The 18,733-nt window shown below is 44.8% G+C and overlaps 1 protein-coding gene across 12 annotated transcripts in view; it reads left to right on the top strand.

The window, feature by feature from the left end:
- Window positions 1-18,733, top strand: part of GRIP2 (glutamate receptor interacting protein 2) — a 307,958-nt gene that overhangs the window by 237,665 nt on the left and 51,560 nt on the right. The window contains exon 1 of one of the 12 annotated variants that reach the window (XM_077276680.1): window positions 871-898. The exons of 10 other annotated variants lie outside the window; for them this stretch is intronic. In XM_077276680.1, the coding sequence (XP_077132795.1) occupies window positions 886-898 (13 nt within the window). In that variant the 5' untranslated portion in view covers window positions 871-885. Of the gene's footprint in view, window positions 1-870; window positions 899-17,652; window positions 17,755-18,733 lie in introns of those variants that run through there. One more of the 12 variants, XM_077276678.1, reaches the window with a different exon arrangement.

The following is an 18,733-nucleotide window of genomic DNA, read 5'->3' as shown; positions in this document are numbered from 1 at the left end:
TAGATGGGACACAGGTTTGCGTCAGCTGCAAGGAAAACATTGAACAGAACTGATTTTCGGCCATGTGTCAATATCATCTCACACTGTCCCATGGAAGTCAATGTTCCCAGCAGCACCGTATGCAGCATTATATGGACACGGATGTGAAAACTGAACCAACACTGTGATCGCCACACTGTATTTCTTTGGCTATGATGTAACTACAATTCCCAGTCTTTACTTGTTGGGAAATGATGTTAGTTGTAGTTTTGCAAAGTGTAAGTTACATCAGGTTTTTCATGCTTCTCTGCCCATGGCAAATACAAGGGGCATTTATCTGCATTATCACATAGTAAACTACTGTGCTCCCAGCGTCTATGGAAATCCTAACATTACTGTGTTGTTTTTTTACTGTTGATACAAAATTTAGAAGTTATTTCAATATGTTTAATAAATAGCAATGCTCTAGGTGTCATATAATCTGATACGTTGCTGCGAGAGATCTGTGCTGTGTTGTGGTTTTCTGCACTCACTTGTGAACTGGGGTCAGATAGAGAAGAGTGCCCCCTATGGATGACATTATTGTATTGTCCATACTTTACAACTATGTGGAAGGTCCTGGAGACTCAAACAAAAAAAACAAAAAAAAAGGGGGAGACTTCCTGGAAGATTTAGCCAAAGCCTTCAGGAACACAAGCGCTCCCTGGAGGTTTCCTGTGCTGGGCACTAGGATGCTCCATCATCCAACAGACCTCCGGCGACTAAACGCACATTCAGTGGTTGGGACAAGAGGTCCTGATCATGGAGTACATTTCTGCGGTGTGGTTAGTGCACTGCACTCCATAATTGTTCCAAAAAGATTCCTGTTATGCTTGTAGAATCTACAACCGTTAATTTCTGTGGAGAATGGCCACTTCTGGTAAGCCACCTATGTGTTAAAGTGGTGGTCGGGACCATGATCACCTCGTTTCCATTGGGGGGGGTGAATGGGTGCAGCGAACGGGGGCTCAGTTGTTACCGTGCCAATCTCTTATTTCCTTATAGTCTAAACTCTGTTAAAGTAATTTTGATTATTTTCTACTGGTAACTAATTATTTTTCTCCTTCTCTTTGATGAAAGTTGACGTTCTAGTAGAAAACTTCAATGTTTCGTTTCTGTTATTTTGTGATTGTTGGAAATGGTAAAAAGCAAACATGTAATTTACAGCAGATATTTTCTGCCAAACGTCATTACGGAGTTCGGAGCTGTGTGGGGGTCTGACAGCACGAGCTCCGCTAAGTCATGCTGATTTTCTGCCGTTCAGACATTTACGACATCTGGTGGACAGATATTTAGGTTATGGGCTAAACCCTGTTGGGGTGATCTAAGGTGAGACCTTTAGTGATTGCCTGTCCCTGACCTAAATGAGCTGGGTGCATGCTTAGAAGATAGACATCGGATACAGAATCGGATGCATGTTCTTCTCCCAGCAAAAGTTGGCACACAACTGAACTTTATTCTTATAACAAAGAATCTTGTAACAGGCAGAAAGTGGGTGTTGTACAACTTCTGTACAGCCAGTATCAGTCTATGACAGGTCCTTGCCAACTCCACTCCTTCTATGGTATTCAATCCAATGTTCAGTATCTGCTTCACATTCCAAGAATTCCTTCCAGGCCATCTTGCCACAATACATCTGAGCTGGCTTATGTAAGGTTTAATAATTGATTTCATTAGCCATTCTCTACTTCACAACCCAAGATGACAACTGTGGGGAGGGGCAACTTATACAATGATGGAGAGGGCTCCAAAACGGGCAACTATGGGCCATTTTGGTTACAGTTTAGACTTGTATAAAAGTATGTGCACCCTGGATAAAATCTCCATCTGTACTTGTTGACCATCTTGACACAAAGCATGCCATTATATGGAGCCATGTGCTGCTCTTCTAGGATGTTTTTTTCCCATTGATACCGGCACTTGGAGGTATCAGGCCTTGCTGGGAGCACTGTACGGTCATCATAATGTCTGTGAGGGGGTGCTGTCGAAGAATTCACTGTGAGGGTATCATACCCTATTGGAGCTATGAAGGGGTGAGAACACTAAGGCTATATTCACACGTTGCAATTTTGCATCCTTTTTTTTTTTTTTGCTGTGGTTTTTAATCCATTTCACAATATCAGCAAAGTCTTTGAGATTTCAGAAACTTCATGCACACACCTTGTTTTTCCTGACTATTTTGTCAGAGTTGCGCTTTTGCAAAATGCAGCGTGTCACTTTCAGCATTTTTCACCCCTCAATTTGTACTGCAAAAAAACAATGGAAAAACCCAGGTATCAGATTTTGCTGCCTTTTTGGTGCCAAAACCTGATGAAGTTGAGTCAGATATAATTTTTTTTTATACACTAAACTTTATCAGCATGCACAAGAGACAAATGTACCCTGACAAAAATGCATCAAAAACTAAGCAAAACCTGCTTTTTGTAAGCAACTTAAACTTTGCATTAAAAAAACACAGCAAAATGCATGGTGTGAACATAGCCTAAGGGGCTTCAGTAGGGGCAGAATTACTGAGTGAGCTCTGCAATAAATGCCCCTAACGCTGTCTTGTTCGGATGTACGCCCTCCTGTAGCGCTGTCTAGTCCATGAAATATTTGGAGGGGTTTAGGAGTAGGGGGTGGGAGGCAATTAGGATTTTTGCGATGTGTCCCCTGATTTCTATGTACACACCTAACGATGCTGCCTCAAAGTCCTGGTTGGCGCCAAGAGTGTTGGATAAGGTTGAGATCACATTTGGTGTTATATTGTCTTAGGCCAGTTTCACACATCAGTGGCTCCGGTACGTGAGGTGACAGTTTCCTCACGTACCGAAGCCACTGACACACGTAGACACATTAAAATCAATGCATCTGTGCAGATGTCATTGATTTTTTGCGGACCGTGTCTCCATGTGCCAAACACGGAGACATGTCAGTGTTCGTGGGAGCGCATGTATTACACGGACCCATTAAAGTCAATGGGTCCGTGTAAAACACGTACCACACACGGACGTTCTCCGTGTGCCCTGCAGGGGACAGCGCTCCAGTAAGCGCTGTCCCCCCCCCCACATGGTGCTGAAGCCGCGATTCATATCTTCTGTGCAGCAGCGTTCGCTGTAAAGAAGATATGAGTAATCCTTTTTTTTAGTGGTATTTCGTGTTTAAAATAAAGCTCCATGTCCCCACCCCCTGTGCGCCCCCCCCCCCCCGCTGTTCTGAAAATACCCGGCTCCCTCGTTGGCTGTCGCTGCTTCCTGTCCTGGCCGCAGCTTCTACTGTATGCGGTCACGTGGGGCCGCCGATTACAGTCATGAATATGCGGCTCCACCTCCCATAGGGGTGGAGCCGCATATTCATTACTGTAAATGAGCGGCCCCACGTGACCGCATACAGGAGAAGCTGCGGCCAGGACAGGACACTGCGAGGGAGGCGGGTGAGTATTTTCAGAACAGCAGGGGGGGGCGCACAGGGGGTGGGGACATGGAGCTTTATTTTAAACACGAAATACCACTAAAAAAAAGGATTATTCATATCTTCTTTACAGCAAACGCTGCTGCACAGAAGATATGAATCGCGGCTTCAGCACGATGCAGGGGGCAGCGCTAAACTTTAGAGCTGTCTCTCCTGCACGGTCCGTGTGGTACCCAGGCGGCACACGGCTGCCGCACGTGTGCCACACGGATGGCCTACGTGAGCTCACGGACACGGATAACTCCGGTACTGATTTTTTCCGGTACCGGAATTATCTGGACGTGTGAGACTGGCATTAAACAGAAGATCAGTCCAGTCCTAACGTGTTGATGCAGGACACACTCGTCTGGATGACTGTGGATGGGCACTTCCACTTTTCCACCAGTTTGTTCTCTTGGCTGATCATTGCATTGATCACAGGAGCATGTGGTGAACCCTTCCCAATTTCTTGCCACAAACTTGGATGGCATCATAGCTGGAGAACCCATTATGGGAGTTATCCATCCTCACTGACTTCCGCACCGATAGGTCAGTAGCATTAATGACGTTTGACATTGCATTGGCAGATACCTGATGATCATGTACCCTGACTGCGTCATCTATGCGGAATATCACCGACGACACCTTTAAAGGGACTCTGTCAGCACAGTATGACTGTTCAAACCAAGTACAGGAGCTCCATGTTGGGGCCAATCATTGATATACACCTTCCCACCTCCTTATTCTCCATCTATCTGCCCTGTCAATCAAAGAAGAGGGGCGGCGGGATAGAGGGTGAACAAGCAGGTGGGTAGGTGTAAATGAATGACTGGCCCCGCCGTGAAGAACTTTCTGGCTGCTCTACAATGGAAGTCCATATCATGACGCTCAGTGACCTTATTTTTTGTCATCTTTAGTTATTGTTGGTCCCGTAGGGGCGCATACCAGGTTTTGGAACCCAAGGAGACCGGGTGACTATTTCTGCTTCTTTTCTGAGCTCTGGTTCCTCATAGATGTTCCGCATCATCATTTAGGGTGAAACCAGGGACATTCTGGAATGGTGGCATCCAACACCATTCTAGGGCTATGAAGTGTGGGTTGAACGGCTGTGTGTATGAGATCAATAACCTGGATATGGCTGAACGCTGGACCTGGGAGAGAGATTCATAGAGAAAACATTCTATAAAGTAACAAGGCCTCCTTTATATACGTGCCCACCTTGCCAGCATGATACAGCCTCGGGGATGAGAACAGCTCCTGATGCAGCTTTTATGTTCTTTACCCAGTGAAATAGATAATTTAGAAATGACTCCCCCGTGCCCCGTCTTGATTATGGAGATACTAAGCCATTCAGCCCAAATGCATTCAGTTTAATTTCCTGGAAGCCGATGCCGGCGCTTTATTTGTAGATATAAATTGTATCGGGCAGTTCTGCATCTGCACTGATCCAAGAGAAATAATCATAAAGGGTTAACCAGGTCATTACTGCATAGCCACAGAGGGTAATGCTGATGGGATTGTACTGCCCTCCAGTGGCAGGGACTGGGCACAGCATCAGTAACTTTTCAAGGACTTGTATAATTGTATTTATTTCGCCAACATATTCCACAGCGCTGTGCAGAGATTGCAATCTGTCATGTCAATCAAAATCTGTTGCCGCCTTCTCCCCTTTTCTTCTTGGTGCCAATCCAGCTGTCAGCAGAATAGGAAGGCTGGTTGCTATGGATACAACAGCACCATTGTCTATGGGGTTGTCACACAATATTTCCCTAGCAACCAGTCCGACTAATCTGGGACTAATATGAGGGCATGGAAGGGGCGGAGAGAACTTACGGGGTTCAGACCATCTTTTCTCTATCATTTACTGATATAGGGTTAGGATTTTCGATGGGGTATCCCTTTAAATTGTTACCAACATCGTCGCATGTATTGGAATTTTAAAGGGGTCTGATCTCATTAAAATATACTTGTTGCATAATCCGCAGTTTTGCAGCTTTTTAATATATTTTAGCAAGGTTGAACTAAAAAAGTAGTAAATGATGGTGCGAGAACTTGTGACTTTAGATATAAGTAGGTATGGCCTCATGTACAGCACCATGGAATCAATGGTGCTATATAAATTAATAATAATATGGCCTATTATTATTATTATTATTATTATTTTTTAAAGCCAGAAATGTTCCAAATTTTGGTGCAAATCTAATATAGTTCATAAATAGCATAGATATCTATACATTTGGCACAATTTACTCCCACATACTTTTTTTTGTACTTATTTGTCTTATGAAATGTCAGTCTTAATAAATATGGACCTGTATGTTTCAATTCATTGCCATGTTCAGGATCTCTGCTTGCAGTCAGTGAGCGGCTTTTTTTGTTTATTTTTTGGGGGTTTATCTTTTAGCTGTCTCTTGTTCTGCTTTCAAACTTTGTTACTTTGTATCAGTAGAGTTCTATCACCATGGAAACCAGGACAGATCATCATTGATTCTCTGCAAGAACCTGCAGCCAGGTGTGAACAGGTTTCCATTTATTGGCAGCAAGTTGAGATCTTGGAAACTGGGGAATTGAAGAAAAAACAAAATGTACCAAATGTGATCCATTTATCAAATATCTGTTCATCACAAGCTCTCTAATACGCAACCTAAGAGGAGGACTACAGCTCCCAGCGGTGGGATTACAAGACCCGCTGTTTTTGCCATCTGAGTCTGAACCCTTTCCCCCAAATTTCCCTTTTGATGTGAGCTTTTGGTGGTTTTTACACCCATTAACCCTTTTGTACGATTTTCGCTGCCTGGATCTTCACGGGTTACGTGGCGCTTGTCTTTTTGTTCATGGCTGTTATGCCTCCGCAGTTCGTGACGGGAACATGTCAGCCTTGTTCACGTGTAATTAAGAAATCGTTTCTGATTAACGTGACAGCCTGTTATTAAACTGTCTCTATTTTTTTTTCTAAATTGTGAGATGTATTAAGTGATCAGCTTTGCCATGCCCCTTCCCTTCCCCCAAAGACGCTCCATCCTATATTATGTATGTACAGTTTGCAGCCCCCTCTGCTTCCAAATAAGGGACTCTTCCAATAGAAATCAGGTGCCGTGTGCTGCAATTAGGGCACTGCCCCCATTTCCCCAGCACTGCCCCCATTTCCCCAGCATACCACAGCACTGCCCCCATTACCCCAGCATAACCCAGCACTGGCCGCCATTACCCCAGCACTGGCCGCCATTACCCCGGCACTGGCCGCCATTACCCCGGCACTGGCCGCCATTACCCCGGCACTGGCCGCCATTACCCCGGCACTGGCCCCCATTACCCCGGCACTGGCCCCCATTACCCCGGCACTGGCCCCCATTACCCCGGCACTGGCCCCCATTACCCCGGCACTGGCCGCCATTACCCCAGCCTTATTTCTTAGTTACGTCCCAGGTTACAGACATTTTTATCAGACCCAAGTGATGTCTCTATTAAACTACAACTCCCAACATGCACAAATCAAGGCCTGGTGATCCCATAGGCCACAATTTGTGAGGGTCTGGTCGGTTTGATGCTCCAACTCGGTCACCCCCACAGCCATGATTCCATATTGTAATTTCATATTGTGAACTGAGGTTCGTTTCAGGGCAGCCGATGAAAATAGGTTCCTTCCTGCTTTTCACAAAGGAACAAAGTTTCTACAGTGTGACTGAGAAGAATCCTTTTACATGGGAAGTAAGAAGGGATTGCTGCCAGAAGGGGAAGGAAACTGATTTTGTCCAGAGCTCACTCCCAGCAGCACAGAGGGAGCTCAGCTAACAAAACATTTATACGTAGGGTGCCAAGGGAGTAATTTTCAGGTTTACATCCCAAATCTGTCACTCACTCCTTACTTTTGACTACTTCCACACATCTGATATCTTGTTACAGTGTGTCAGTGTAGGCAATGCTCTGTGAGCTCATCACAGCAAAACTGTTCTATCTTATTTACAGTATTTCACAGTTTTATTTCTTAACTGCAGATTTTGGGACAAATTCTGCTCCTAAATCTATCTACAGTCTGGATCAGTGCTTGTGAATTGGGTTTCCACAGCTCCTTCATGTGGATCAGAGCTTTTCTGCCATAGATTTTTGGTGCTGCCATAGAAATAAGCAGCTGGTCGATTGTATGACCAATGTCTCCTATTCATTTTGGACTGGGAAGAGCAGAGTAAGACTGGGGCACAAGCAAACAGACCTGTCTGCATCTTTCTTGTAAGTATAGTACTCTGGAGATGAATACGCAGCTACACTGCTTATTACTGTTGACTACGGTATTTACCTCAATGCTGCTGCTTTCTAGGGAACGTTTAACACATCACAGCTAGAAGCACAGCTACATTGCTCAGTACTTTTGTATCAGGTCTTCCATGTTGCTGTTCTTTTCTATTTAGTGATTTTTTTTCTTAAACTTTCATCAAGACTAAATTCATATCAAGATTGCTTGATACTGATATATAGTATAAATTTTCTCCATGCTGCATCTGTCTAGATTTTTTTTATTCAGCCCAGTACTTGATCCAACGTTACATTGTTTGGTACTGCTTTATAATGTCGTCCATTATGTGGCTTTCTCGCCTCAGTGATGGATTCACAGCTATACTGTTCATTACTTCTGTATAAAATTCTACATGCTGCTGCCTTTCAGTGTTTTATCTTACCCTAGTGCTGGATTCGCAGCTACACTGCTCAGTTCTGCTGTATAATGTCCTCCATGTTCCTGCTTCTTCTAAACATGTTATATAAAGACAGGAGAGCTGGAATCCCTAATGTCTATGTGTGCTGTGTATGGGAGACGCCACAGCAGCTCGACTCTACCCACTAGCTCAGTAAAAACTGTCTGCACACAACAGGATACGTTGCAGTCGCCTCACGTGATGGGTATGCTTGATCAGGGATTTCTGCTCCTTGTACCGGCATGTTTCCGCAGCCTCCTGCTCACATTATAGACCGGTTTCGAGGCGTTGCGTGCTTTCCGGACGCTCAGGATCTATTTTTCCTATTTATAACATCTGGTAATTTTCTTACACAAAGGAAACTTTCTCTCCTGAGATCGGAGTCATTTCTCTCAGTGTGAAGCATTGCCTTTCCTCTGGGGGGGGGGGGGGGGGAGAAGAAGTGCAATATACTTTTTTTTAATTTTCTGCTCTTTGCAGAGAGTTGAGGCTGGAGAGGTTGGAGGAAGTTGTTTTCAGAGTAAGGAAACTGCCAGAAGGTTTCTAGTTAATGAAATGGACTACAAGTCCCAGCAAACTCTTATATAAAGTTATATACACTCACCGGCCACTTTATTAGGTACACCATGCTAGTAACGGGTTGGACCCCCTTTTGCCTTCAGAACTGCCTCAATTCTTCGTGGCATAGATTCAACAAGGTGCTGGAAGCGTTCCTCAGAGATTTTGGTCCATATTGACATGATGGCATCACACAGTTGCCGCAGATTTGTCGGCTGCACATCCCAAAGATGCTCCATACAAGGCAGGATGGATCCATGCTTTCATGTTGTTTACGCCAAATTCTGACCCTACCATCCGAATGTCGCAGCAGAAATCAAGACTCATCAGACCAAGCAACGTTTTTCCAATCTTCTACTGTCCAATTTCGATGAGCTTGTACAAATTGTAGCCTCAGTTTCCTGTTCTTAGCTGAAAGGAGTGGTACCCGGTGTGGTCTTCTGCTGCTGTAGCCCATCTGCCTCAAAGTTCGACGCACTGTGCGTTCAGAGATGCTCTTAGGCCTACCTTGGTTGTAACGGGTGGCGATTTGAGTCACTGTTGCCTTTCTATCAGCTCGAACCAGTCTGCCCATTCTCCTCTGACCTCTGGCATCAACAAGGCATTTCCGCCCACAGAACTGCCGCTCACTGGATTTTTTTTCTTTTTCGGACCATTCTCTGTAAACCCTAGAGATGGTTGTGCGTGAAAATCCCAGTAGATCAGCAGTTTCTGAAATACTCAGACCAGCCCTTCTGGCACCAACAACCATGCCACGTTCAAAGGCACTCAAATCACCTTTCTTCCCCATACTGATGCTCGGTTTGAACTGCAGGAGATTGTCTTGACCATGTCTACATGCCTAAATGCACTGAGTTGCCGCCATGTGATTGGCTGATTAGAAATTAAGTGTTAACAAGAAGTTGGACAGGTGTACCTAATAAAGTGGCCAGTGAGTGTATATGGCTAGCCTATTCTGGAGAGTTTACAAACCCTAGGGAAACCAGCAAAGGGCAGCTTTTTTCAGCCAACCTCCTCAGGTCCAGCATTGAGTCTTCACTTCTGCCGGAGTCGGTTACTGTCTGCAGCATTAACATCATGACATTGCTGCTGCCAATCGCTGAGATCAGCTGCTTGTATCCTCAGCTCAGGTACAGCCGCTGATCTCAGTTTCTGGATGCTGTTACATGATGTCGGCGCTCCATACAATAACAGACACTGGGGGAAGCGGTGGAGATTCAGTGTCGGACCTGGGGAGGATGAATAAAGCACAACATGTTTTCTAATAAATTGCACCAGAAAACCCCTCTACTTGTCAATTCTTAGGTGGTCTAGAGCAGTGGAGGAATTAAGGGTAAATATCAACTGGCTCCTAGGGGCCCTGTCGTCAGGAAATGCCACCTAGGATCTCCCTCGAGTGGTAGAGGTATGACTGGCAGCAGCGAGCACCGCGACATGTAGATTGAAGAAAGGACTCTGGTAGCAAAAACACCACCACCCTCCTGTGTTCTGGGAAAGGCTGTGAACAGGTGGTGGAGGATGCGGGTAAGCAATCAATATACATGAAGACTGTGAAACCTCCGATCACCGCCACGATCTAAACATGATTGACTTGGAACAAATGTTCAATTCCCATATGTATACAAGAAAATATCTCCACTGTTATTTTTTGCTGGTGGTCTCAGTTATCTCTGTAATTTTGTTGGAATTACTTATATTTTTATCAACCTCTTCACATTTGTTGTTGTATAGAAATGTCTTTTTCAGGCCCCATGTGCGCACATTGTGGGGTGTATGGTACAGATCGCCATCTGGTGGTGGGAAAGGGAATTTTAAATTCCCTCATTGAGTACATGATTAATAAAATAATAAGTTCTCAACTCTGAGAGACAAGAAGGGACCAACCCCTGACAAAAATTATGGAATCACCGGCCTTGGAGGATGTTCATTCAGTTGTTTAATTTTGTAGAAAAAAAGCAGATCACAGACATGGCACAGAACTAAAGTCATTTCAAATGGCAACTTTCTGGCTTTAAGACTAAAAGAAATCAAGAACAAAAAATGGGATAGTCAGTAGTGGTTACTTTTTTTTAACCAATCATAGGGTAAAAATTATGGAATCACTCAATTCTGTAGACAAAATTATGGAATCATGAAAAACAGACAAACAAAAAAACACTGCAACCCATCACTAGTATTTTGTTGCACCACCTCTGGCTTTTCTAACAGCTTGCAGCCTCTGAGGCCTGGACTTAATGAGGGTCACACAGGACTCTTCATCAATCTGGCTCCAACCTTCTCTGATTGCTGTTGCCAGATCAGCTTTGCAGGTTGGAGCCTTGTCATGGACCATTTTCTTCAACTTCCACCAAAGATTTTCATTTGGATTGAGATCCGGACTATTTGCAGCCATGACATTGACCTTCTGTGTCTTTTTACAAAGAATGTTTGCACAGTTTTTGCTCTATGGCAGGATGTATTATCATCTTGAAAAATGATTTCATCATCCCCAAACATCCTTTCAATTGATGGGATAAGAAAAGTGTCCACAATATCAACATAAACTTGTGCATTTATTGAAGATGTAATGACAGCCATCTCCCCAGTGCCTTTACCTGACATGCAGCCCCATATCATCAGTGACTGTGGAAATCTGCATGTTCTCTTCAGGCAGTCATCTTTATAAATCTCATTGGAGCGGCACCAAACAAGAGTTCCAGCATGACCTTGCCCAATGCAGATTCACGATTCATCACTGAGTATGACTTTCATCCAGTCATCCACAGTCCACGATTGCTTTTCCTTAGCTCATTGTAACCTTGTTTTTTTCTGTTTAGGTGTTAATGATGGCTTTCGTTTAGCTTTTCTGTATGTAAATCCCATTTCCTTTAGGCGGTTTCTTACAGTTCGGTCACAGACGTTGACTCCAGTTTCCTCCCATTCATTCCTCATTTGTTTTGTTCTGCATTTCCTGTTTTGGAGACATATTGCTTTAAGTTTCCGGTCTTGGCGCTTTGATGTCTTCCTTGGTCTACCAGTATGTTTGCCTTTAACAACCTTCCCATGTTGTTTGTATTTGGTCCAGATTTTAGACACAGCTGACTGTGAACATCCAACATCTTTTGCAACATTGCATGATGATTTACCCTCTTTTAAGAGTTTGATAATCCTCTCTTTTGTTTCAATTGACATCTCTCGTGTTGGAGCCATGATTCATGTCAGTCCACTTGGTGCAACAGCTCTCCAAGGTGTGATCACTCCTTTTTAGATGCAGACTAACGAGCAGATCTAATTTGATGCAGGTGTTATTTTTGGGTATGAAAATTTACAGGGTGATTCCATAATTTTTCCCCTATGCTTGGTTAAAAAAGTAACCATTACTGACTACCACATTGTTTGTTCTTGATTTCTTTTAGTGTTTCTTAAAGCCAGAAAGTTGCCATTTGAAATGACTTTAGTTTTGTGCCATGTCTGTCATCTGCTTTTTTTCTACAAAATTAAACAACAGAATGAACATCCTCAAAGGCCGGTGATTCCATAATTTTTGCTAGGGGTTGTGGTATAATAAATATATAATAGGGACAGAGGGGCACACGCCCCCCCCCACAGATACCCATGTAAGAATTCTAGTGATTCAGTGTTAGGGTACCGTCACACAGTGAAATTTCCATCGCTGCGACGGCACGATTCGTGACGTCGCAGCGTCGTATGAATATCGCTCCAGCGTCGTAGACTGCGGTCACACTTTGCAATCACGGCGCTGGAGTGATGCCGAAGTCCCCGGGTAACCAGGGTAAACATCGGGTTACTAAGCGCAGGGCCGCGCTTAGTAACCCGATGTTTACCCTGGTTACCAGCGTTAACGTAAAAAAAAAAAACAGTACATACTTACATTCCGGTGTCTGTCCCCGGCGTTCTGCTTCTCTCCACTGTGTAAGCACCATAGCCGGAAAGCAGAGCGGTGACGTCACCGCTGTGCTCGCTTTCCGGCCGGCAGGCGCTCACACAGTGCAGAGAAGCTGAGACGCCGGAGGACTGACACCGGAATGTAAGTATGTACTGTTTGTTTTTTTTACGTTTACGCTTGTAACCAGGGTAAACATCGGGTTACTAAGCGCGGCCCTGCGCTTAGTTACCCGATGTTTACCCTGGTTACAAGCGAACACATCGCTGGATCGCTGTCACACACAACGATCCAGCGATGTCAGCGGGTGATCAAGCGACGAAAGAAAGTTCCAAACGATGTGCTACGACGTACGATTCTCAGCGTGATGTCTGATCGCAGTAGCGTGTCAGACACAGCGATATCGTAACGATATCGCTAGAACGTCACGAATCGTACCGTCGTAGCGATGGAAATTTCACTGTGACGGTACCCTTATACTTTGAGGTGCATTATAGAGGACACTGGTCACAAATTATCTTAAGTGATTATCTATAACTCTCTAGTCCGTTATTTTATTTTTTTTGTCCATGTTTTTACTGTACATTAATTTTATGGCTCTTTCAATGGATATTTGATTTTATGGGCTGCTTTTTGTTGGGCTTTATTTTTATGCTCCATCTGTGTGTTTTATTGGGATATACATAAAGTATTTAATTCTGGGTCCTTTTTAGGGTGGACGTATCAGTAGGTTTCCCCCCTTTAGAGCTGCGACGGCTGCCATATTGGGGGACATATATGATTATTTATCTCCTTTACCTTCCAAGATTGCACAGTGAGCCCAGCTCTTCCCATCGGCTGGGGTCTCATCAGCGCTTGCAGCAGTAATAAGTGATTTACTCTTTGTAAAGTTGCTGCACTTTTTTTGTTTTTTTTTTACCTAGAATTCAATAGGCAGCAAATTAATGAGTTTTGGAAAACATCATGGACGGTGCGAGGCACGGTCGATGCTTTACTGATTAATTGACTCCTCTAATGCAATGGTAGGTACTTCCACCCCAGGCGCACAGCTGTCAGTCATGGTTGGTGACAGCCACTTTCCCGGCTGTAAACTTGTCATGTACTTGGTGACTTCACTGAAGGCAAAGAAGCAGGTAGATCTGCACAGATGTGTAAGAACAGCGCCTCCTAGAGGGCATTGTGTGTCAACCCATTTGGGGGCTTAAAGGGTTATTCCCATCATAGAAAATGATTCTAGGATAAGTAATCGCCTTCTGATCCAGGGGCGGACATATTATTGGTTCAACCAGTACAGGGGCCCAGTAGGTCAGGGGGCCACATCCAGGTCCAAAGCAGGTGGAATTGTGCATTATGATGGGATACTGGGCTGCAATGGGCCCATATACTGTTCCTGCACTGGATCCTTCTGTGTCTGCTCTGGTTTTGATCTATGAGGATCTTGCCTCTGGGACACCAATCATTTTGGAGAACAGATGGGCCACAGTTCTGCTCGCCCCCTCCAGCTTTTTCCTGCACGTCGGTGCTCCCGATGATCAGTTCCCGAGGATTCTTCTCAAGCACAGCTCTTAGCTGCTGCAATACTACAATATGCATGCTGGGACTTGTAGTTTTGCAACAGCTCAAGGCCTCTATTCATCTGTTTTGTTTTTTATTCTTGCACCAAATTCTTAAAAATGGCTCACAAGTTTTTGTGCAAAATGAAAAATGATTTTTTATTTCTTTTTTTTCTTTTTTTTGCGCCTTTTGTTAAGGCATTAAGTCACCTGTTCTGCTAAAAGTTTGCAAAATGTTCATAAAAATTTCAGGCATTCATAAAATCCATTTCGGGGGAGTATGAGGGACTGGAGTACATTTACGCAAAATGATGTCTGCCGCAAACCTGTGCAAAACAAAAATCACACCCAGAATGGCAAAAAAAAAAAGAACTTAGGAATACAAATAAATTTGTTGCACATCAAAAACAGAATGAAAACGGCACAAATGCAATAATGAATTGGGCCCAGAAATGGAGGAAGCAGCAGAGCTGAGTGGAGCGACGCATGATGGCGGGATCAGAATACACAGGGCTGGTAGCTCACAATAGAGACTCGTATCTCTGCATGGGAGCTGTATACACAAAGTTGATTATTTTGCATTTAGAATCTTTACAAAACTGCACAATGGTTGCAATATCTGCAGACCCTTTCGTTATACTTTGAAAGTATTGTAAGAATTTCTTCTTTGGTTGTGTACCTAAAGTGCCGCAAATCTTGAGTTATACATAAAAAATGCTGAGAAGCAGCGAGCTGTAAAGTGAGATGGTCTTAATATGTCTCCTCTACTGACCTCTAGTGGCCAAAATGAACACTGTAACATTTCAGACCTACATTCATCATCAGAATCTAAGTAATTTCTGTGATAGAGCGGTGCACACAGCGCCCTGTGAAGGTATAATGGTACCTATAGTTCTGTAATATGGACCCAGAGGGACCCCCATGTTGTGATGCACATGCTCGTGAGCCATTTTCAGCCGTCCTCCTATTAATAACGGCTCCTATGTCTTATAGTACAGATTCCTGGCGTTTCCTGCCTGGTGATATATCCAGGTGTAGGAGTTAAGCCTTGTATTCTTCTAATATCATGTGGGAGGCAAAACTGGGCAGAGCAGTGAAAACCGGGGAGCATCCTCAGCGCAGCTGCACTGCACTGTCCAGAACCCTGTTACATCATCTAAAGGCAAGCAACGACCGTGTAAACCTCTGCGGTAGGCATCCTCACCGGGAGCAGGCATGGAGGCTGGCATAGGGGCCAACATAAGGGGCTGCCAGTAATAACGTTAGATGAAAATGATCCCTACGTTGTGACATCACTGTGTGCCTTATCCCTGTACTGTGACATCACTGTGTGCATTATCCCTGTACTGTGACATCACTGTGTGCATTATCCTTCTTTTGTGATATCACTGTATGCATTATGCCTGCACTGTGACATTGCTGTGTGCCTTATCTCTGTACTGTGGTGTCACTAAGTGCTTTATCCCTGTACTGTGACATCACTGTGTGCATTATCCCTGTACTGTGACATCACTGTGTGCATTATGCCTGCACTGTGACATTGCTGTGTGCCTTATCTCTGTACTGTGACGTCACTAAGTGCCTTATCCCTGTACTGTGATATCAATGTGTGCCTCATCCCTGTACTGTCATCACTGTGTGCATTATCCCTGTTCTGTGACATCACTGTGTGCATTATGCCTGCACTGTGACATCGCTGTGTGCCTTATCTCTGTACTGTGACGTCAATGTGTGCATTATCCCTGTACTGTGACATCACTGTGTGCATTATCCCTGTACTGTGACGTCACTGTGTGCATTATCCCTGTACTGTGATGTCACGGTGTGCATTATCCCTGTTCTGTGACGTCACTGTTTGCATTATCCCTGTACTGTGATGTCACGGTGTGCATTATCCCTGTACTGTGACGTCACGGTGTGCATTATCTCTGTACTCTGACATCACTGTGTGCATTATAGCTGTGTATTAGGAAGCCAAAATCATATAAATCATTATTATATAATGAATTTTACCTTCTGATCTGATTTTCCTATTGATTTGAACCCAGTGGATTTAGGATCATGTTTCTGATTAGGGACATTACACTTTTTTGGGACTGCAAGGAATATTTACGTTGTTAACCCTATGAAGACTGGATCAGCCCAGAAATCCTTTTTTTTTTCTTTTGCTTCCATATTGAGGTTCATTCTCTGACCTTAGATCTCAGTTACATCAAACAACTGTTTGTATCTATCAGGCCATATACGCAGCACAACAGCTGCCGCCACGTGACTGACAGCAGCAGACGCCACCGCCGCCACATTCACTTTTCTGCCTCAGCTTGAATTGTCGTTGTTGTTATTATTATTATTATTATTATTATTAGTTCAGTTTCATTTACTTCAATGGAACTGACCGCTGTATCGGGCACAACCCATAAACTCGTGTGCTGCTGTTCCTGGCAGGAGGCATCCATGTTTTTCCCATCCTGCACACTTTATTTCTTCTTTATGTTGGAGGTATATACTGAACATTTTCTTAGGATAGCTCTGTACTGTGACATCACTGTGTGCATTATCCCTGTACTGTGACCTCACTTTGGGCATTATCCCTGTACTGTGACATCACTGTATTATCCCTATAATGTGACGTCACTGTGTGCATTATCCCTGTACAGTGACATCACTGTGTGCATTATCCCTGTACAGTGACATCACTGTGTGCATTATCCCTGTACTGTGACATCACTGTGTGCATTATATCTAAACAGTGACATCACTGTGTGCATTATCCCTGTACAGTGACATCACTGTGTGCATTATCCCTGTACAGTGACATCACTGTGTGCATTATATCTAAACAGTGACATCAATGTGTGCATTATCCCTGTACAGTGACATCACTGTGTGCATTATCCCTGTACTGTGACATCACTGTATTATCCCTATAATGTGACGTCACTGTGTGTATTATCCCTGTACAGTGACATCACTGTGTGCATTATCCCTGTACAGTGACATCACTGTGTGCATTATATCTAAACAGTGACATCAATGTGTGCATTATCCCTGTACAGTGACATCGCTGTGTGTATTATCTCTGTACTGCGACATCGCTGTGTGCATTATCCCTGTACTGCGGCATCGCTGTGTGCACTATCCCTATAATGTGACATCACTGTGTGCATTATAGCTGAACCATGATATCCCAGAGCTGTGACATTGCTGTGGACCTTATCCCTGAATTCTGACACCCGTGTGCATTCTCTGCACTTTGCCATCACTGTGTATAGTATGCCTGTACGGTGATATCCTGCCGATGTTTCAGTTTACACTGTGACCCACCAGCTTGCAGTCCTGTGTAAGGCTGATGAAGGTAACTTTTGGGAAACTGTTGCCCCCTCTGCAGATCGTGCCCCCCGCAGACCCCAGTGCTGCAGCAGCTCGGAGGTCCCGGGGTTTCGCACATTGCTGGAGGAGTTCAGCTGGCGTCCAATCAGGTCTGCGCTGTGCTGTGCCCGCTGTGTGGGGCTGTGCCAGTGTGTGCAGAGCCGGGCGCAGAGCAGGAGGCGCGGGCTGTGCGCTGTGTGCAGCTCTCCGGCAGACATGCTCTGTGGGCTCAGGAAGGATCTGCGCTCGGATTTCGGTGAGTGGATCTCCTCTCTTCCCCAGATGATGGGATGAATGCCAGGCTGTACGTGGTGCCACCAGCAGGCAGCACAGCGGGCATCACCCCAAGTACAAGTGTCTCCAGTGCTGCTAACTTTGCAAACACTGCATTTGTGCACTTGTGGCCGGACTGCTGGGACTTGTAGTTTACCGAGGGCACTGGAGCCAGGACTAGGGCAGTAAACCGAGGAGCTCAGCTCTGCTACATCTAGATCTGACTGGTGCCATAGTCTGGGTCTGTGTTACCCCAGGGTCCGGCAGGTGGTGGTCCCGGACCCTGCAGGGTGTAGCTGCGCTCTGTGGGGGGCTTGTGTGGCTGTATACATTGTACAGCTGGTATTTTGGGAATGTGAGACGTTGGGGGGCGCAGGAATTCTCTCTCCAGAGAAAACATAAATTTAATAGAAATATCTCCGTCATCTGTTTTGTGTCCGCCAACGACAAACTGATCATGGGGGTCGCGAAAAATGATTCAGGAGTGTTTAAAGGAAAACCAATTCAGAAATCGGCTGCCTGTAATAGTGCAGCAGCAGAACAAGAAATGGCTGATAACAGAGAGCAGTAGACTGAACCCACTTGTACATTAGTCTATACTGATAGTCTATTGGACCAGTTCTCCTAGTTTGTATGTCAGATTGAGATCCAGTATGGATTCACCGCAGAGTAACGTCCCTGGCTCCACTCATTGGGTCGTACAGTAATACTTCCCTTGTTGCGTTCTTTGGATTGTATGGTTCCCCCTCTTGTGGTCCATTCTTTGGGTCGCACGGTACCACTTCCCCCGGTCCATTGTTTGGGTCACCCGGTACCACTTCCCCCGGTCCATTGTTTGGGTCGCCCGGTACCACTTCCCCCGGTCCATTGTTTGGGTCGCCCGGTACCACTTCCCCCGGTCCATTGTTTGGGTCGCACGGTACCACTTCCCCCGGTCCATTGTTTAGGTCGCACGGTACCAC

The sequence above is a fragment of the Ranitomeya variabilis genome, chromosome 8 (genome assembly GCF_051348905.1).
Source record: "Ranitomeya variabilis isolate aRanVar5 chromosome 8, aRanVar5.hap1, whole genome shotgun sequence".
Lineage (NCBI taxonomy): Eukaryota > Metazoa > Chordata > Amphibia > Anura > Dendrobatidae > Ranitomeya > Ranitomeya variabilis.
The sequence above is the reverse complement of the archived record's forward strand: the minus strand, read 5'-3'. Positions and strand labels throughout refer to the sequence as shown.